The sequence below is a fragment of the Spermophilus citellus genome (genome assembly GCF_964194105.1).
Source record: "Spermophilus citellus genome assembly, chromosome: 3".
Lineage (NCBI taxonomy): Eukaryota > Metazoa > Chordata > Mammalia > Rodentia > Sciuridae > Spermophilus > Spermophilus citellus.
Genome location: NC_138184.1, coordinates 45324618 through 45345897, shown reverse-complemented (window position 1 = coordinate 45345897; position 21280 = coordinate 45324618). Strand labels below are relative to the sequence as shown.

The following is a 21280-nucleotide window of genomic DNA, read 5'->3' as shown; positions in this document are numbered from 1 at the left end:
GAAGTTCACTGGATTAGACAAAGGGGAATGAAGGGAAGGTGAATAGGAGGAACAGGAAAGATAGTAGAATAAATTGGACATAACTTTCCTATGCTCATATATGAATACATGAACTTACTCCAAATGATGTGCAGCCATAAGAATGGGATACAAATTGGAATGGGTTACACTTCACGTATGTATAATACGTCAAAATACACCCTACTATCATGTATATCTGAAAACAACAAAAATAAATAAACAAACAAAAATACCAGTTATTTTCAGAAAGCTGCTTTTCTTTCTTTTCATCTACAATCTTCTTCTAGAAAATCTCATGCCAAAATTCAGCTTATCATCTCTATTTCACTCCCTTCAAAGTGTTCTTTTTCTGAATTTCCACGTTGATTAATAGTAATGGCATTATCATATACACAATAATCCAACACACAGTATACTTCCTTTAATTTATCTCCTATTTCCAATCACTAAGTTTTAAGCATTTAACTTATTATCTTCCTAAACTCTCTTTACTCACAGTGATCTACTTCACACCCACTTTGGTTCTTTTGAGCTATCATAACTACCTTTTAACTGGCTCCCCAACTCTTGACTGTCCTATTTCTATCCATCCTTGTGGAATTCCTTCCTTTAAGGAGTGCCTCTGGTCTGCAGACACACAAGAAACCCAGGCCTGGTGAGAATACTACCTAACCTCATCCACATGTCATGTCTACTTTAGGAATGAGCCCATGACTGAAAACAGACAAGGTTTTCCTTAGGACTTCACTTTCCTGCCAAGGCTGTCATGAAAAATACTCTTTTCTCTTGGTATTGTGGGTAACAAAAATGTAAGTTAAATTGCCCATAGAAGTAGAGAGGGGAATACCGATCATCAAGTCCTGGATCTACCTCTGCCTGCCTATCTCTACTGCCTGACCAATAAATAAATTCCTTTTACATTTAAGCCAGTTTGAATTAGATTCCTGTTATTTTTAGCCAGGGTGCTGATTAACAATACTCTGTATCACAAGTTACTTTTCTAAAATAGAGATTACATTATTTCTCTGCCTTTATTTAGCCAATTAAAGTGCAGTATCCTAATGACTTCCACCACTACCATACCTGTAAGTGTCACATACAGCAATGTGCTTGTTGCAATTCAAATATAACACACCATTCTCTGCAACTGTGCAATTGTTCTCTCTGCTCTCCTTCTACCTCCTTACCTACAAAAGATACGGTATTTGAATAAAATAAATTGGAAAGGGGTTTTGAATGCCACAGTAAAGCATACATTTTCACTCCATACCCTTCAAAATAAAGGGTATGTCATTAAAAGATTTTAAGTCAAAAAATGACATAATCAAACTTGTACAGTGAAGAAATTACTGTGGAAACAGTATCGTGACATAAAATAAGGTGACGCTAACAGCAAAGAAGGCTTTACGTAAGCTATTCCAAAAATTCTTACAAAAGGCCCATGAAAGATAATGAAAGGAGTAAACTGGGACTTTTCTAGGGGGAAATAAACTGTGGACAACTATAAATAGCATCAATAAATCTGTCAGACATTAAGCTAGTGGTTATATTTTAATCTTATCTTTTTAACTTTTTTATATGTATTTTTAGTTGTAGATGCACAATACCTTTTATTTATTTATTTGCGTATTTTTATGTGATGCGGAGGATTAAACCCAGTGCTTCACAAGTGCTCCACCACTAAGCTACAACCTCAGCCCACTTATCTTTAATTTTTGCAAAAAAAAAAAAAGATATAAGAAAAAAAATTTCTTATTAAAATATACAAATCAAGATTTATTTTTTAAAATATTTTTTAGTTGTCAATGGATCTTCTATTTTACTTATTTATTTATATGCTGTGCTGAAGATCGAACCCAAGATCTCTCACATACCAGACAAATGCTCTCTGCCACTGAGCCACATCCCCAGCCCATAAATCAAGATTTAAATGACAACCTAAATGTTGACCAATAAAATAATGATTTAAAATATAATATATACTCTTACAATGGAATCACATATTATATTTAGAAATAAAACAAAAAAAATTTTTTTGCAGTGCTGGCAACTGAACCTCAGGGTCTTATGTGCTAGGCAAGCACTCTACCACTGAACTACACACCCTCAGCCCCTAGAAACCACTTTTTAAAAAGGTTTCTAAAAACATGGGATCATACTTCTGTATACAAAATAATCTTAATTATGTTAAATAATTAAAGATGTTTTCTGGTTTGTTTGTTGTTGTTGGTACCAGAAATTGAACCCAGGGGCTCTCAACCACTGAGCCACAACCCCAGACCTTTTTATTTTTTGAGAAAGGGTCTCACTAGGGCTGGGGATATAGCTCTGTTGGTAGAGTGCTTGCCTCACATGCACAAGGCCCTGAGTTCAATCCCCAGCACCCTCCACCCAAAGTAATGAAGAAAGGATCTCACTAAGTTGCTCAGGGCCTTGCTAAGTTGCTGAGACTGGCTTCAACGCTTTTGATCCTCCTGTATCGGCCTCCTGAACCACCTGATTTTACAGGTGTGTGCCACCGCACTGCAAAGTTTTTTTTAAAAGCAACAATAGATCAATTTATTCTATCATTCATATGTCCACATATTGAGTTTTTTTCCTAAGAAATTTTAGTTCTTAATCATGATTCTTATTTGCTAAACTTAATCACTTATGGGCCAGAAAAATACAGCCTAGAAGGGTTAAATGACAAAAGTGCCTACTATCAAAACTTTCTTAAAAATTAGTTATACATGATTGCATAATGCATTTCATTTCACTGTACACAAATGGAGCACAACTTTTCATTTCTATGGTTTTACAGGATGCAGAGTCGCACCATTTGTCCGTCTCATTCTACCATCTCTACCAAAACTTAAAACACTGCCTATATTAAGAATTACTGCTATGAAGCAAACTGATAAAGCCAAAGTTATTTAACCCAGAGCTCCTGTGAACCTTAAAGGCAAACCAAGGCTGTTGGGCCTTTAAGCTTTCTCAAGCCAGACACAATAGCACATGACTACAATCCCAACGACTTGGAATACTGAGGCAGGAGGATCTCAAGTTCTAGGTCAGCCTCAGTAACTTAGGAAGACCAGTCTCAAAAAAGAAAAGGGTTGGGGATATAATTCAGCAGTAGAACACCCCTGGGTTCCATACCTAGTACTGCAAGCAAAAAAATAAAATAAAATAAAACCATTCCTGAAAAGCTATCAAATATAGCTAGTGAAGAACAGACTATAAGAAGGGTAACTTAAGATGCTTGTTTTCATAACTTTGTTTCTTCCCTGAATTGAAAATCTCCATAGTCTTGTTACAACCTCAAATGAATTCTACACACATCTAAGTATTCAACTCATTCAAACAGAATGATTGGCAAAAAGTCATTTGGTAGCTTAAAATGCAGAATTTGAATATAATATCTGTGAAAAACAAGGCTTCAATGAAGGAGTTTGAATGGCTACTGGTTAGGAGAAAAAGACAAATGATCAATCATCAAGGACAGTTTTCAAAACCAAAGCTAATTGTGTTTTTTAGCATCACAAATTTTTAAAATGGTGGTCTTATTATATGACATTTAGTATTACCTATTTAACTCACGATAGGGTGCTTGTTTCACATGTGAACACCCTGAGTTAGACACCAAGCACAAAAAAATATAATACTGCCTAAAAAATTGAAACATCTAAAATATTTAAAGGAGAGATCAAGGATTATATTAAAAAATAGTCAGATATAGCTCTTAGTCACTTCATATACAAGTGTTTTTTTAAAAGTACATACATTTAACTTGCATATTATAACATGTGCTGATTATTTTACTAGTTAAATTTGCATATCTGCATATAACCACAATCTTAATTGCATGATGAATTTCTGAAATTTGTTTTAAAATCATAAGTATTCAATCATACTAAGTGTACAGATTAACAGGCTTCACTGTGACATTTCCATATATGCACACATGCTGTCGTTTTATCCACCCTCCCCACTACCTTCTCTTGGTCGTCCTTTCGTTCCCTTTAAGAAAGTTTAGTTTACAAAAACCAATGCAAAAGCACCATCAAGTGGTAAAAGACGGTAACTGCGATGTGTATACACAGATGACAGAAAAAGCAATTACATCTCAGGACTCTAAATGGTCTTCAACGTACATTATCAGTAAAGGAAAAATGGGCTATATGAAATTGATGGTGCTTTCTATTTGTTACTATTTTTCCAATCAAATATCATCCCTACTATTGAAAGTTTTACAGGCTGCTTGGTTTTCTGTCTTGTCCACCCATGACTCAAATGCCAGTTTTAGGATAGGGCCATTACAAGATTCATCCAAAGCCTTTATTAAGACAGAGGCTGTAAAACGGTTTCTATAGAAAATAAAGTGTGCTAGGAGAGAAATTTTCAATAGATTTATAGTAACCCAACAGCCACCCTAGATAATAAAAATGAGTTTTATCCTATGAACTTTAAAAAAAAAAAAAAACTAAACCAAACCAAACAAACAAATGTGGTCATGTGGTAGTTAATCTAAGCCTTTTTGAACAAAGGTCAGGAAGATTCAGTTATACAGACATTAGAATTTTTAATACAAATCTTGAATATGATCATAATTACTACAATTTAATGTTCCTAATAATCTCATACTCTCCTACAATAGATGGATAAAATCTCTCCATCTTCAACATAAAAGCTTTCTAATCACCTCTTCTTAAAAACAAAAAGTTTAATACAACAAAGAATAAATTATAACAAAAACCAGTAAAGGTGATTTTCAAAAAAAAAAAATTTGCTTTAAGTCTATTTAATATCAAATGGTATTACTGTTTGGCAATTATAAGATTCTTAAATTTAAAGGACTACAGCTTTGTAATGATGTGAGAAACCAATTACTGGGCCAAAATTCCTTCTTTCATATTCTATAAATCTTTGAATATGTTTCAATTTCAAATGACAAGCTTAACAAATGATACCCAAGCTATCAAACAAACATATGATGTCTTTACTAGTGCCCTCAGACTAACATCTCTAGAGTTTAAAACTACTTTCATAAAAATACACGGGTCATTCAGATCATCAAGGTCCTCCAATGATTACTAAATGACTGATAAAGTGTGTGCACCACGGAACATTTAACATGCGAGAGAATGAGCTTTAACCTCATTGGATAACAGGATGAAAACATTTAGCAACTTATTAGTTTTTCAGGACAAAATAAAACTAATCAACTAGTCATAATACCATTCATTATTTTCAGCTATTTAACATTTTATTCTCCAAGCCACAACAAAGAAATATCAGCTTTATAAACCTCCTCCACTGAAAATAGAATTTGAATTTAAAAGTTGCTATGTATCAGTAAGTCTTGTACTACCACTGGGCCCACTATTACACATAAAATAAAATGTCTTCAACAAAGGATTTTGCCTGATACTAAGTATTTATTCACATATAGTTAGGTATGAGTTTACCTTGTGAGGAGGCATAAATAGCAACATACTAATGAAATACAAAGATCTGCCTGTATTACTTCAGAGACTACTAGAAAATAACCTACCATAAAAGGAATTCCCATACTATTTTCCTCTGGTAGAAGCAGTAGTTGTATTGTTTCAATTCCAATCACAGGCCTGTGGCAGAAAACAGATATCAAAAGCAAGAATATGCTGATGCTAGAAATGAAGGGCTATGTTACAAATAACTACTTATCTTTTAAAAACCCTGAATTTTTACATAATACTTAAAATTTACTTTGTATTTTACTAATTCAGAAATTTAGCTTTATCCTTTTATCAAGAAAGAAAATTACTATTCTGTGTAAGACTTAAAAAAAAAAAAAAAAAGCTTTCTCTAAAACAATCTTTATTGGATTCCCAGAAGAGACTATAAAGGTGAATTTCTTAAAATTCTTAACAAATTGTCCTCAAAATTCTTAAAAACACATACACACAAAAACCTATTTAAATGTATTCAATAATATATGCAACTACTTACTAATTAACAACTGTATATTTATCCATGGGATGTCAACCTAAGAAACTGCCTATGAAGTATAATAAAATATTCAATTTTTAAAGTTCTCAAAATGTAAAACATTCATTTTAGAAATACATAAATTTAATAAATCACAATATCATCTCCCACAGATAAACACTGGTAGTTTCTATGTATATTCTTTTTAAAAATTCTGGGATAATTTATTATTTAGTAACGGGCTTTTCCCCAGCTGTCTTCACTCAACAATGTGAATTTTACTCATGTCCTTAAATATTCCTTTATAACACTCTGAATGACTACATAAAGTACTATTAAAAAATAATAGCTTACTGGACTAGGGTTATAGCTCAGTGGTAGAGTACTTGCCTGGCATGCGTGAAGCCCTGGGTTCAGTGCCAGCACCACGTAAAAATAAACAAATAAAAATAAAGATATTATTGTCCATCTACAACTGAAATTTATATATATAAAAGTAATAGCTTACTAAAACATGGTGGCACATGCCTGTAAGCCCAGCAACTATGGAGGCTGAGACAGGAGAATCACAAGTTTGAGGCCAGCCTTGGCAACTTAGTGAGACTCTGTCTCAAAAAAAAAAAAAAAAAAAAAAAAAAAGGCTGGGCATATAGCTCAGTGGTAAAGCACCCCTGAGTTTAATCACTACCACCCCCCTAAAAAAAGTAATAGCTTATTGTAAATAACCAATTTATTTCCTAAGATTAAATATTTGGGTTGCTTAAAAAAAAAAAAAAAAACATATGAGGGCTTACCTAACATGTATGAGGCACTGGGTTTGATCCTCAGCACCACATAAAAATAAAGGTATTGTGTCTAAGTACAACTAAAAAATATTTAAACAAATATATAATGAATAATTTTTCTAAGAATAACATATTTTATACAATAACTATCCCAGAATAAAAGTAAATTTCATACCAGCTAATTTTAGTGAAGCTTGTTTTCTTTTTACTGGGGATTGAACTCAGGGGCACTCAGCCACTGACCCACATCCCCAGCCTTATTTTGTATCTTATTTAGAGACAGGGTCTCACTGAGTTGCTTAGTGCCTTACTTTTGCTGAGACTGGCTTTGAACTCAGGATCCTCCTGCCTCCACTGAGATTACAGGCATGCACCACCATGCCAGACTGAAGCTTATTTTCAAATAAATAAAATGAGGCCTTAAATAATTATGAAGCCTTAATTTTCAGGTGCAATGACCTGAAAAGAACAAATGTCAGAATTAAATTCTCTATTTAAAAATAAACAAAAAAGAGGCTTCCAATCACAGTTACTAGTCCGGAAGAACCATGAGTTTTTAATCATCTTCATCATAGTAATTATCTGTTAATGCCCTCCCATATTTTTCCAAAATAAGTAGAAACCATTCTATTCACTCTGGAGAAAGAAGGTTAGCTTTAGTTCTAAACATACTAAAATATGTTATTTCTCTTTTGTCAAAATTATTTATGAGCAAATTAAGTTTATGGAAAAAAAATCACATGAATATTATTTTTAGTATATGCTCTACAGTATGTGATACACCAGGTAATATAATTATTGCCATTTGGTGGTGGCAAATATAAAATAAATTTCCTCTCTATTTATTGCATTATTAGCAACACAAAGGCAAAATATTGCCGGAGTTCCATATTTTATACAAGAATTTCAAATGCAAAAGGGGGTTTTATAGGTTTTCACAATTACATTTTAATCTTATATTAACAGTTAAGCTGAAATCCCATGGGCAAATTTCTGATCAGCCTTCTTGTACAATAGCATTTACCAAATAAAATTTAATTACCTCAAATATTATGGGACTCTTGACATTTATCAAACAGCATGTAAATTCAATGACTTTTTCCTCTGTACTAAACTTTTTGTAAAAATTCTTTTGTAAAAATTACATTTTTCTCCCTTTAACCAAAGGCAGCTAGCTAGCTTAGCATCCTACTGTCACAAATACTTATTCAACAACTGTTTGTTAATAACTACTTTTTTGCTAAGTGCAAGGATTATAACATTGAACTGGAGAAATTTCTTCTGGCTTCATGAAGCTTACACAAAATCTTCACGTCTTTGGTCCTGATTTGAAATATGGGGTAGTAAAACACCAGCCCTCCATCTATAATTTACAATGAAAAAAATACCAAGCACACATGAAAAAAATTAGATTAAGGAAATACAAGAGTTTTTTTTCCCCCTATTATGACTTCCTTAATAGTTTTCTGTTGAAATACTGAATTATTTCAGAAGAAAAAATATTTGGTGCCCTTCAACTAAAATATTTAAGTTAAAAAAGTATGCAGATAATCTTCTCACACAAAATTATCACAAAGCAAAGTATGCCTCACTTCTCAGTAATTTATAATTACTGCCAAAGAAAATGTCAAGAGGCTAGGATCACAAATGAATTCAAACCGAGATTAAAGTTGTACATAATAGATTTATCACAGAATTAAACATATCCTAAAAAAAGCCCAGACTTTCTCAGAGTGAGCATTCAAAGCAAGGAGGGGTTGTATCTCATTCACATCAGTATACACAGCTCTATGATTTTGCTTAAACATGTGACAAGTGACAAACATTTTCTCATGAATGAACACTTCACATACTAATGATTCTACCTTCTTGGAAGAAGTACTTTTTTTTTTTTTTTTTTGGTTTTGTTTTTTTTTGTCCCAACTAGAAACAAGATTCTTTTAGGTTATAAACTAATATCATCAGTTTCACACAGTCCAAACTAATACAAAATATTTATAACATAAATTCCCAGAAAGTAGGTACCACTACTTACTCCCATTAAAAGCCCATCCAATCTACTCAGGAAGATGTAAATGTAAAAGGTAAAACTACAAAGCAGTGTAACCTTCATAGAAGTCCTATGTATACATGTCTGTAAGAAGGAGAAATACATACATGCATACAACTATATTAGAAATCAAATTGGTAAGCAACTGAAAAAAATTCCTTTCAACAGAATTCCTTTGCCAAGTGATCACTAAACTGAGATTTACATACTTAAAAAATATAATAAAAGTACCAGGAAAGGGCTGGGGATGTGGCTCAAGTGGTAGCGCGCTCGCCTGGGATGCGTGTGGCCCGGGTTCGATCCTCAGCACCACATACCAACAAAGATGTTGTGTCCGCCGAGAACTAAAAAATAAATATTAAAAATTCTCTCTCTCTCACTCTCTCTTTAAAAAAAAAAAAAAAAAAAACCGACTTAAAAAGTACCAGGAAAGTACTGACTGATTTCAACCTAAGATGGGAAACATGGCAGGGATGTTCTTCTCTCTTATGGCTCATAGAAGATCTAGAACTGTAATACAGCTATAATAAGAAATGAAAGACCAATAATTTAGAAAGTAAAGTATAAAACTGTAAACAACATGAGAGTCTCTGTAGAAAATTCCATGGAATCTACATAAAAGTTCCTACAGGTAAATACATAAATTTAGCAAACTTATAGGTTATAATTTTTATTTCTACATACTATTAATGAACTAGAAATAAAAATTTAAAGTATCACTTGTAATAATGATACTATTCACAATAACACCAAAAAAAAAAAACAAAAACAAAACAACAAAAGACCCAACCTGGAAATACTATGGTATTTACCAAAATGTGTTCAAAATCTTTATGTTAAAAACTACAAAATAGAGGGCTGGGGATGTGGCTCAAGAGGTAGCGAGCTCGCCTGGCATGCGTGCGGCCCGGGTTCAATCCTCAGCACCATGTACAAACAAAGATGTTGTGTCTGCCAAATACTAAAAAATAAATATTAAAATTCTCTCTCTCCCTCTCTCTAAAAAAAAAAAAAAAACTACAAAATAGAGACTGGGGGGTATAACTTAGTGAAACAGCACCTTTTGCTTAGCATGCTTGAGGTCCTGGGTTTAACCCCACCAATGAAAAGAAAAAAAAAAAAAACAATAACAAACACCAAAAACTAAAATATTGGTGAAAGAGATCACAGAAAATGTGTTTATAAGAAATATGATACTCATGAATGGGAGGACTCAATATTCTTAAAATGTCAATTTTTTCCTCATTTAATCCATACATGAAATGCAATCCCACTCAAAATCCCAGTGGGCTTCTTGGGAAAGAAATCATTAAAAGTTATTCAAAAATTCACACTGGGGCTGGGGATATAACTCAGCTGATAGAGTGCCTGCCTCACATGCACAATGCCTTGGGTTCAATCCCAGGCACCACCAAAAACAAAACAAAACAAAACACTGAATGGAAAAGGACCTCAAAGAGCCCAAAACAAATTAAAAAAAAAAAAAAAAGTTTGGGATGGGGGTGCTGGGGTTGTGGCTCAGTGGTACAGAGCTTGCCTAGCATGTGTGAATTGAAAGTTCCTAGCACCACACATAAATGAATGAATAAAATAAAGATCCATCAACATCTTAAAAAATAAATAAATAAGCTAGGCACATAGTGGCACTGTAAGTCTAGTGACTCAGGAGGCTGATACAGAAGGACCACAAGTTCAAGACCAGCCTCAGCTATTTAAAAAGACCCTATCTGAATATAAAAAGGACTGGGGAGGCTAGGCATGGTGGTACACACATGAAATCCCAGTGACCTAAGAAGCTGAAGCAAAAGGATTGCAAGTTTGAGGTCGACCTGGGCAACATAGCAATACCCTGTATCTAAACAACAACAACAACAACAAAAACCAGCTGGGGTTTAAGTTCGATGGTAGAACAACCCTGGATTCAATCCCCAGTAGTGCAAAAATGAAAAAAGATAAATAAAGCTGGAGGATTCACATTACCAGAAAGATATAGCAATCAAGACACTGTGATACTCGAGGACAGATAGATCTATAGAACCATACAAATGCAACCAATAGATTTTTGACAAAAAGTACAATAATTTTTAAAAAATGAATACTTTTTCCAACAAATGAACAACACATTTAGAAAATAAGAATAACAGAGATGTTTGCTTACATAGTTGTATAAATTCTAGGTATCAACAAATTATACTTAGTTGGGTATATTAAGGGGAATCACATAACTCAGGGATAATGTGGACGGAAGTGAAGGAGAACAATTTTATATTCATAACCTTCCTATTCCTTTGTAATTATATAATTGTGAAAATTGACTCTTTTAGGGGACGGGGTACTGGGGATTGAACCCAGGCGCACTTAACCATTGAGCTACGTCCCCATCCCTTTTTACTTTTTATTTTGAGACAGGGTATTACTAAATTGTTGAGGCTGGCCTCGAACTTGGGATCCTCCCGTTTCAACCTCCCAAGTTGCTAGGATTACAGGTACATGCCACCTTGTCCAGCTAAAATTTAATCTTAAAAGTTATACAGATGAGACAGATGCATATCAATAGTAAGATTACTTAGAACACTGTTTCACATGCATAAGGCATAAAGCCCTGGGTTTGATTCTCAGCATGCATGCACACATCCTCCATCCCTCAAGAAAACTTTTGAGTAGATCTATGCTAACAAACCTTTGAAAGGTATGTGACACAAGGAAAATAAAAATGCAAACTGGATTAGCTTTAAAATACTCCCCAAATGTTGATAATTGCTGAAGCTGGGTAATCAATTCATAGGAACTCATTAGTGTTTTTTCTGTATAACCAAATGTTTAAGAATTATATTAAAAGGCCAGATGTGGTGGTGCATGCCTGTAGTTACAGTTACATGGGAAGCTGAGGCAGGAAGACCACTTCAGTGAAGGAATTCAAGGCCAGTCTAGGCAACATAGTGAGACCCTGAATGAGAGAGAGAGAGAGAGAGAGAGAGACAGACACACACACACACACACACACACACACACACACACACACAGAGAGAGAGAGAGGGGGGGGAAAGGGAGGAGAGAAAGAATTATATTAAAAATTAAAGTAAGAAAGTCAGTTATTTATGATAAAATACAATTATTCTACTTACAGATAACGCTATTTTATAAAGAGGATCCCCTCCCCTGACAAAAAGAAATGTTAAAGCACTTAGGTCCAAAATTTATTCACTATATTTTATAGCATTGCATGTATCAGCCAATTTAAATAATCTAAGAGATGTGATAAATCTAAATCAGGATTTCTCAGTATTACACTATCCATATTTTAGGACATACTTTGTCATGGAGTTTTGTCCCACACATTGTAGGGTATTTAGCAGAATCTATGGATACTACCTACAAGGTATAACTCATTCCAATATGGTAGCCAGAAATGTCTCTAGATACTGACAAAAAGGCTACCAGTGAACAATACTGCCCTCTGTTGAGAAACACTAAACTAAATTAATGATTTCTTAGAATAATAAGTCATACTATAAAAAGCAAAAAGAAAAAAAAAAGGAAAAAAAGCAATAGTTATGTTCCTCAAAATTTCAAATATACAATCTGTACACGTGGAAAAATGACAAGTCATATCCTATTTGAATCAAATGTATGTCAAGATGATTGTATTGTCTTGAACAACTAATAAAAAAATAAATAAAATTTAAAAAAAAAGAACCTAAGCAACTTAGCAAGACCCTGTCTCAAAATAAAAATATTAAAAAAGACCAAAAAAAAATCTCAACTATAACTTGAATAAAACGACATCAGACTAGCTAGCAACAGACAAGGTATTTTCTCTATCTTAATATCAGTACAAAACTCAAATTGTTTAAGATTTACCTTTTTAAAAAGTGTAAATATATACATTACTTTTAAACACAATATACTAAGCAAAGTAAGCTTTTAATGACTCAAGAAAATGAACAATACATCCATTTACATTCAGTTCACTCTAAAAAAGTGGGAGTGACATCACAAAATATGGCAGAGTAGGGACTCTAGGACTCCATCCCTCCAAGGCAAGGAATAAATTGGCAAAAACTATCAGAATCAACATTTTCACATATTAGAGTCTAATCAAAAAATAACAGAACGCCTAGTGAAAAAAGAAACTGCTGCAAGTTCTGTGGCATTTTATTTACCTACTTACTACTCCAAAATTTTTCTAAATGGCTGCAGCCATGATAATAGCATCTCACATTGGTGCAGTTGTTGGTTCCAGAGATACCAACGTGGACCTTATGCTCAAAGATCTGTGGTTGTTTTTTGAACTATATAGGGAACTGGCTCAAGGACTTATAGTTCCATAAGCCTTGGATATTCTTAAAACTGAAGCAGCTTCCCGAATGGTATTTATTCAAAGTATTAAAGGGAAATGTTTAGCTATGGCCACATGTGGTAAGATATAACATTTGGAAACAGATCTAAAACCTGGAAAGGAAGGGGATAGGATAGAGAAAAGGAAGGAGAAAAATACTTAAGGGAATAAAGGCTCTGGAAACACTCTATATATATCAAAATCTAGAAGGCGCAAACATGCCTAGGGCTAGACACGTGCCCAGAAAATATCCAAAAAGACCCCCCAATTTTTATTTATTTATTTTTAACTTCTGGGGAACTTTCAATTCTGTATAAGGCAGAGCTAGAAGTTGTTTGGCTGAGCACTGAATGCCCTAACACAAAGACCAGGGGAGGCTTTGGTTGTTTTTTGACTCAGGTGTTTAAGAAAAATTCTGTCAAAACTGTCAACTCAGAGAAGGGAACAGAGAATTCAGTTATTACATTCAATAAAGAATATAGACTGCCAAAACCAAAAAAAGTTTAGGAGTCATTAAAAAACCCTTAAGCAATAATAATAATCCCTGGGGAAGGGGGGAATAATTGGATTTCCAGCTATATTATAATATTCAAAATGTCCTAGTTTCCAACAGGAAAATTTAAGGCATGCAATAAACACAAACGTAGATCCTGCTCAAAGGTGTGTGTGTGTGGGGGGGTGTGTGATTAATAGAAACTGTCCCTGAGGAAGGCAATAAATACTGGATGTATTAGACAAAGACTTTAAATCAACTGTCTTAAATATGCTCAAAGAACTAAAGGAAATGCTGGACAAAGAACTAAAATGAACCAGAAAAATGTCTCTCCAAATATAGAATATCAATAAACAGAAATTATAAAAAAGGAGCCAAATAAAAATTCTGGAGCTAAAAAGTATAATTAGAGTGAGAATAAAAAAGCCAGTTATTTGAAAAGATCAACAAAACTGACAAAACCTTTTGCTAGACTAACCAAGAAAAAGGGGAAGAGATTCAAATTACCAAAATTAGAAACAAAAGTGGGCATAATCATTACTATCCATCTTAAGGGAAAAAAAGTTACTACCGTTAGGGTAGTACTATATATCCATCTACATGAAGTGGACAAACTTCTAGAAACACATAAGCTACTAAACCTGACACTGAATAGAAAACCTGAACAGACCCACAACAACAACAAGAGATCAAGTAAGTAATCAAAAGCCTCCCTATAAAGAACAGTCTAGGACCAGAGGGCTTCACTGATGATGTCTACTAAAAATTTACCAAAAATTAACCTCAAGTCTTCTGAAAATAAAAGAATGACTTTCTTCAATGAACAGAGCTGGAACAAATGGACAGCCACGTCCTTTGAGGCCAGCATTATTATCCTGATACCACTGCTAGAAAAAAAACATTATTAAAAAAAAAAAAAAAAACACTGACCAAAATCCTTTATGAATAGATATAAAAACATCTGCAAAATGCTAGCAAATCAAATTCAGCAGCATAAAAAAGAGAATTATAAACCATGACCAAATGGAATTTATCACAAGAATGCAAGGTGGTTCAACACTGCATTTAAAAAATAAAAAAAAAAATCAATACTATATCATATTCATAGAATGGAATGAAAAAGCACACAATAATTCCAATAATGTAGAGAAAAAGCTTCTGACAAAATACGATGTCATAATAAAACACTCAACAAACTTAAAGTAGAAAGAAACTTCCTTACCACAATAAAGAACATTTATAAACAAACAAAAAAAAAAGACCTACAGCTAATACCACACCTAAAGGTAGGAAACTCAATGACTTTTTCCCACCAAAGATCAGTTACAAGATAAGGATGTACACTTTTACCACTTCTATGTAACACTGTGCTATAAATTCTAGCCAGTTAACTATGTAAGAAAATGAAATAAAATCCATTCAAATTGGAAAGGAAGCAGTAAAACTACAAAACAAAACAAAAAAAAGTCCTCTAGTTGCAAGTATGACCTTACATATAATCTTAGAATAAAAAACCATCAGAACTAATGAATGAATTTAGCAAATTTGTAGTCTATATGGTCAATTCACAAAATCTATTCCTTCCATACACCACCAATGAACAATCCTAAATTAAGAAATTAATTCCAATTAAAATGGAGAAAATACACCATCTGTTGTTAGCTAGTCTAATGTCATTTTATTAATACAGCAGAGTTAACTCACTCGTAAAAAGCTATTCCTGAAAAAGAGAGCAGGATGCAAAATGGGCTAGTGTCCACAACAATAGTGACACAGTACTGGTGAGAACATCAAGTGATACAACCTCTGTGGAGGGCAACAGCAACTACTAACAAAATCATATACACCCCAATGAAAAAAATCTCTAAGATTTATCAACTGGGGGTTAAGAAAGACAAAAATCAAGTAAGCCATCCTGTGTGTTAAAAGGGTGAGAAAAGAAAGAAGAAATTTGCTTCACTGGAAATCTGCATCACCAATACCCCTTCTACGGTCTGCAAAAAGGCAGATACCCGGAACCACATTTCCCAGAATCTCTTTTCTTGAATGATTCAAGGATAGTCAATAAGGGACACTCATGCAAGAGAAAATGAAAGTAGATTATTACTGTCTGATGATAACTGTAAGTAAATGCATATGAAGAGAACTGGCATTAGGTTTGTTAAATGAGAATCATTTGCTTTTTCCATACTCAATAACGTACAATGTCAATTTTCTAAATTAAATCTATAATCTCAATGGAATACCAACCAGTTAGGCTCAAAAGGAGTTCTCAAAGCACTGTGATTTTTTTTCTTCTAATTTTATATATAAAAGCACAGGGTAAAGAGTCAGTTTGGGAGAACACAAAAATATATATAGGAAGGAAATTCCAGGTTAGTCAAAAAAAAAAAAAAACAAAAAAAAACAACCCCAATTAGGAAAAGGAACTGCAAATTTTTTAGAAGGAAAAAAATGGAATATTTTAAAGACCTTAACAGGTTTATTACATGAGAAGTTTGGGAGGGACCACAAAAGATTGATAAATATAATTACATTAAGATCAAAACGTTCTAAAAGAAACCTCTAACAAAATAAAAAGTCTAGCCATACATGAAGATGTATAGCAAAACCAACAAGATTCATAGTAGACAGATAGATACAGATATATGCTTATGACTGCATTGTAAAGAAAAAAAATGAGCAACAGGCAAAAAATCAAACTGGTCAAAATATATGAAAATACATCAAACCTCAATAGGATTACAGGAAAAGGGAATTATACTAAGATACCACTTCACATACACCACATGGCAAATGTAAAGTAAAAATTCACAGCAAGTTTGAGAGCAAAGAGGAATTAATATAATTGCTTCTAGCCAATATAACTGATAAAACCACCTTGAAGAAAATCATAATTTCATAGTAAAGGTGAACATGTATATTCCCTATGAACAAGAAACTAATTCATTTATCAATCTTAGAAATGTTGTACACAAAAAGATATACAAGAATTTCTACCAGAGCACTATTTTTTACTTTTTTTTTTTTTTTTTTTTTTTTTTTTGGTGGTGCTAGGGATTGAACCCAGGGCCTTGTGTATGAGAGGCAAGCACTCTACCAACTCAGCTATATCCCCAGCCCCAGAGCACTATTTTTTAATAGCTCAAAACTGGACATTACCTAACTACAGTGTTTTAGAGGAATAAACTATGGTTTACGTGTATGAATACATAGCAATTTTATTATCTTAACATGGATGAATTTTAAAAGCAGTGTTGCTTGCAAGAGATACACAAACTATACCATTTATTTAAAATTTTAGAAAACAAAAATGATAGCACACATTGCTTATTACATTGTTTATGAATATGTAAATACAGCATGAATGAAAAAGCTTCAATGATATAAGACACTTTAAGGAGGCTATCTAGAAGAAAAATGGGAATATGGCTCTAGTGATATATATATAAATAAAGCAAATATGTTAAAGTATTGACATCTTTAACATCTATAAACATCACCTGTTTATTCCAGGTGACACTTAGGTTTTATTGAATTGTATTTTATTTATGTATCTGAACATTTTAATTTAAAACATTTTTCAAGAACATTCTGATTAGCTTGAGTATAGAAGATTGAACTGAAATGCAATAAGACTGGAGAAAAGCAGACGGCTCAGAGAACCAACTTCAGCATTAATTGAAGTATAAAATGAAAGCAGCATGAATGGCTATCAAAGTGGGAAGGAGATCAATATTACATATACATATGAATTAAGACTAGAAAGTTCCTCAGTTACGTGAGCATGGTATATCTGGATCATTTTCTGTCTTTAAAATCTTATAGTCAACATTTTTCAAAAGAAAATATACAAATGGCCACTGGGTATATGAAAAAAATGCTAAAAAACACTAACTATCAGGGAAAGGAAAATAAAACCCATAAACTATCACTTTACACCTGTCTTTATGGCTACTGCCAAAAGACAAAGAAAGGTAATGTTGGTAAGGATGTGGACAAAGGGGAATCCTTATAGACTGTTGGTTGGAACATGAGTGAGTATAGCCATTAGGGAAAACAATACAGAGGTTCCTCAAAAAATTAAAAATCAGGGCTGGGGCTATAGCTCAGCGGTAGAGTGCTTGCCTAGCACATGTGAGGCCCTGGGTTCGATCCTCAGCACCACATATAAATGAATAAATAGAATAAAGGTATTTAAATTTTTTTTTAATTAAAAAATAGAACTGTTATATGATCCAGCAATTCTACTATAGTGTACATATACAAAAGAACTGGAATCAATATGTCAAAGAAAGATCTGCAGCCTCATATTCACTGTAGCATTATTTACAAAGCCAAAATGTGGAATTGACTTAGGTGCCTGTGAACAAATGGATGATTAAAAATTATAGTATAAGATGAGTGCCCCTATCTTAAATACTTGGGACTGGAAGTGTTTTTGGATTTTAGATTTTTTTTTGGATTTTGGAATATCTGCATATATATATACATAATGAGATTCTTGGGGATGAGACCAGATTCTAAACACAAAATACATGTATGTTTCACATAAATGGGAAATGGGGTGCAAAGGGAAAGGAGGGCTGAGATATTGGTCAAAGGACACAAAATTTCAGTTAGGAAGTATAATTTCAAGAGATCTACTACACTGTGTTTACTACAGTTACCGATATATTATATCTGAAAACTGCTAAGAGTAGCTTTTAAGTGTTCTCATAACATACACACACCCCAAAGTATGAAAGGCATTATGTATGTTAACTAGTTCAATCTAGACAGTCAATAATGTATACATATTTTTAAAAATCATTTTGTATATCATCAGTATGTACAACATCTATTTGTCCATTAATAAATAAAAAAATCTACATTACATTGTTGAAATACTCTGCAGATACACTAAAGTAAAAAAAAAAAAAAAAAAAAAAAGGTCAAAAAGTCCCCAATATTGGTTTGATTTTTGTTTTCTCAAAACATTCAGGTTCAATTATATCAACTTAAGAGTTAAGTGAAATTAGGAAGCCATTCTACAAAAACATTTAGTAAAAAATCAAAGCCTAACGAACCTCTATCCAGAAACTCTGCAATACTAATTATTAAACCTGATTCACAGCATTATCATGTCTGTATTACTAATACAATGGACCAAAGGGCATCTCCTTGTCAGCCTTGCACCAAAACTTGTCACTTTCACTGTCTGTGTTATCATATGAAAGCTGGAAGCTCACAAGGTCTAAAATTAATCTCTATAATCATCACCTGAAAATAACTCTATAGATACTACAGCACCTCAAAATTTGGTCTCAATAGAGAACTGAGATAGATTACAGGTAAAAAATATTGCAAATTCCAAAAACATATGCAGAATATTAGATAATAAATCAACTCGTTTTAATAAACAACAATATTCTTCTGTATTTCAGAACTTTAAAATTTCAGGGAAACCAATGTGATGCTTAATTATGTCTTGGAAGAAGTAGTCTATGACACAGCTAAACTAGAATAAATTCTTCCATACACTGAACTGAAATCACTTCCTGTGGTTTTCATCCATTAGTTTCTAGTTTTATATACGATAAAAGTCCATTCTGCTTCCCTATGAAAGACCTCGAAGTATCTGAAACAGCCATGATGCCTGTACTTCCATTCCTTTGCCTAGGCTAATATTCCCAGCTTTATGTTCCTAATTGTCCTAATCATACAATAGAACATGATTTCAATCATATCTCCTCTCTACCCTAAGTGTGATAATTCAGAGGTCAAAATAGAGGCATCCTTGTCACTTTCCTGACACCAACCTCTACATTTCTTTTTACCATATGCTACTGGTAACAAGATGTGATCTCATCCCCAACAATATGCTACTGGAATTAGTTTGGGGATAGGAGGACAGGATCTTACCGTTTCCCTCTTCAATTTCCCCTTGTCAAATTTCCATGAAAACTTGGTTTATTAAAATTAATTCTCTTCATTCCTTAATCTGCCATCCAAAGTCTTCAGTATCTTAGTCAATACTGCTGTTCACCTGTATTTCTAGTTTTCTTCCTTCCAAGAGTATTGAAGAAATACAGTTCCTTACCCATCCAACACTAAGGCTGGGTGTGGCCACATAATTTGATTTGATCAGTTAAATGTGAGTTGAAGTGATCAGGCCTTTTTTTTTATTATTGTTAGTTGTTCAAAACATTACATAGTTCTTGATATATCATATTTCACACTTTGATTCAAGTGGGTTATGAACTCCCATTTTTACCCCGTATACAGATTGCAGAATCACATCAGTTACACTTCCATTGATTTACATATTGCCATACTAGTGGTGATCAGGCCTTTGAGAGTGGGATATTCCATTTTTCAGGGTCCCTTTCTCCTGCTACAATGTTCCAGAAGATAAAAACTCCAGTCTCAGTTTGTGTATGAATACAACAAAAAGCAGAACACCTTGTCAACCTGACTGTGAACTGTAAGGAAACCATTTTTGTTTTTAAGCCACTGAGATTTGTTATTTACTACAGCAAAATCTAGCCCATCCTGGCTAACATGCTATCCTTCCCATATCTGCCATGTGCAAATCTGATGAACATTCCTTAAACCTAATGCAATCCATGAGTGTGGCACACACGTACATACATGCGACACACACACACGCTCAGAGGTTAGGCTGTTTTGATTTGTTCTTAATGAATTCAAGTTAGGTTTTTTTTTAATTTCTTTTTTTAGTTGTAGATGGACAAAATGCCTTTATTTCACTTATTTATTTTTATGTGGTGCTGAGGATTGAATCTACTGACTCACATGTGCTAGGCAAGTACTCTACCACTAAGCCACAATCCCAGCCCCTCAAGTTAATGTTTAATGATCAGAACTTCACCTTTCTTGGAAACAATTTATTCTAGAGTCTCACCTTAAGTCACATAAAGCTTCATAATCTACTTTCTTCCCTTTCTGAAAAACAGAATAATCCTTCCCTTCTGTACTGTTCAGCACCTGTTTCCCTAACTCAACAGTGTCCACAAACTTTAAAAGTGATTTAAAAACTTCAAGTTCTTACAACCATAGGATATATAATTCTTTTTTTTTTAATTGATTGTTCAAAACATTGCAGAGCTCATGATATATCATCTTTCATACATTAGACTCAATTGGGTTTTGAACTCCCATTTTTACCCCAAATACAGATTGCAGAATCACATCTGTTACATACTCACATTATTACATAATGGCATATTAGTGACTGTTGTATTCTGCTACCTTTCCTATCCCCTACTATCCCCCCTCCCCTCCCCTCCCATCTTCCCTCTCTACCTCCTCTGCTGTTGTTCAATTCTCTCCCCTTTTTCCCCCCTCCCCCTTGCCCCTCATAACCTCTTATAATTTTGTGTATCATTGAAGGTCTCCTACCATTTCCATATGCTTTCCCTTCTCTCTCCCTTTCTCTCCACCCATTCGTCTTTGTTTACTGTTAGTCTTTTCCTCATGCTCTTCCTTCCTGTTCTGTTCTTAGTTGCTCTCTTTATATCAAAGAAGACATTTGGCATTTGTTTTTTAGGGCTTGGCTAGCTTCACTTAGCATAATCTGCTCTAATGCCATCCATTTCCCTGCAAACAGACACTTCTCAGAGGAGGACATACAATCA

General features: G+C 33.6%; 1 protein-coding gene across 7 annotated transcripts in view; it reads right to left on the bottom strand.

The window, feature by feature from the left end:
• ANKRD28 (ankyrin repeat domain 28) overlaps positions 1-21280 on the bottom strand; it is a 178178-nt gene that overhangs the window by 132200 nt on the left and 24698 nt on the right. For 3 of the 7 annotated variants that reach the window (XM_081283822.1, XM_081283820.1, XM_081283819.1), the window contains one exon: positions 5558-5630. The exons of the other annotated variants lie outside the window; for them this stretch is intronic. In XM_081283822.1, coding sequence (XP_081139948.1) covers positions 5558-5575 — 18 coding nt within the window. In that variant the 5' untranslated portion in view covers positions 5576-5630. The remainder of the gene's footprint in view (positions 1-5557; positions 5631-21280) is intronic. 7 annotated transcript variants of the gene reach the window in all.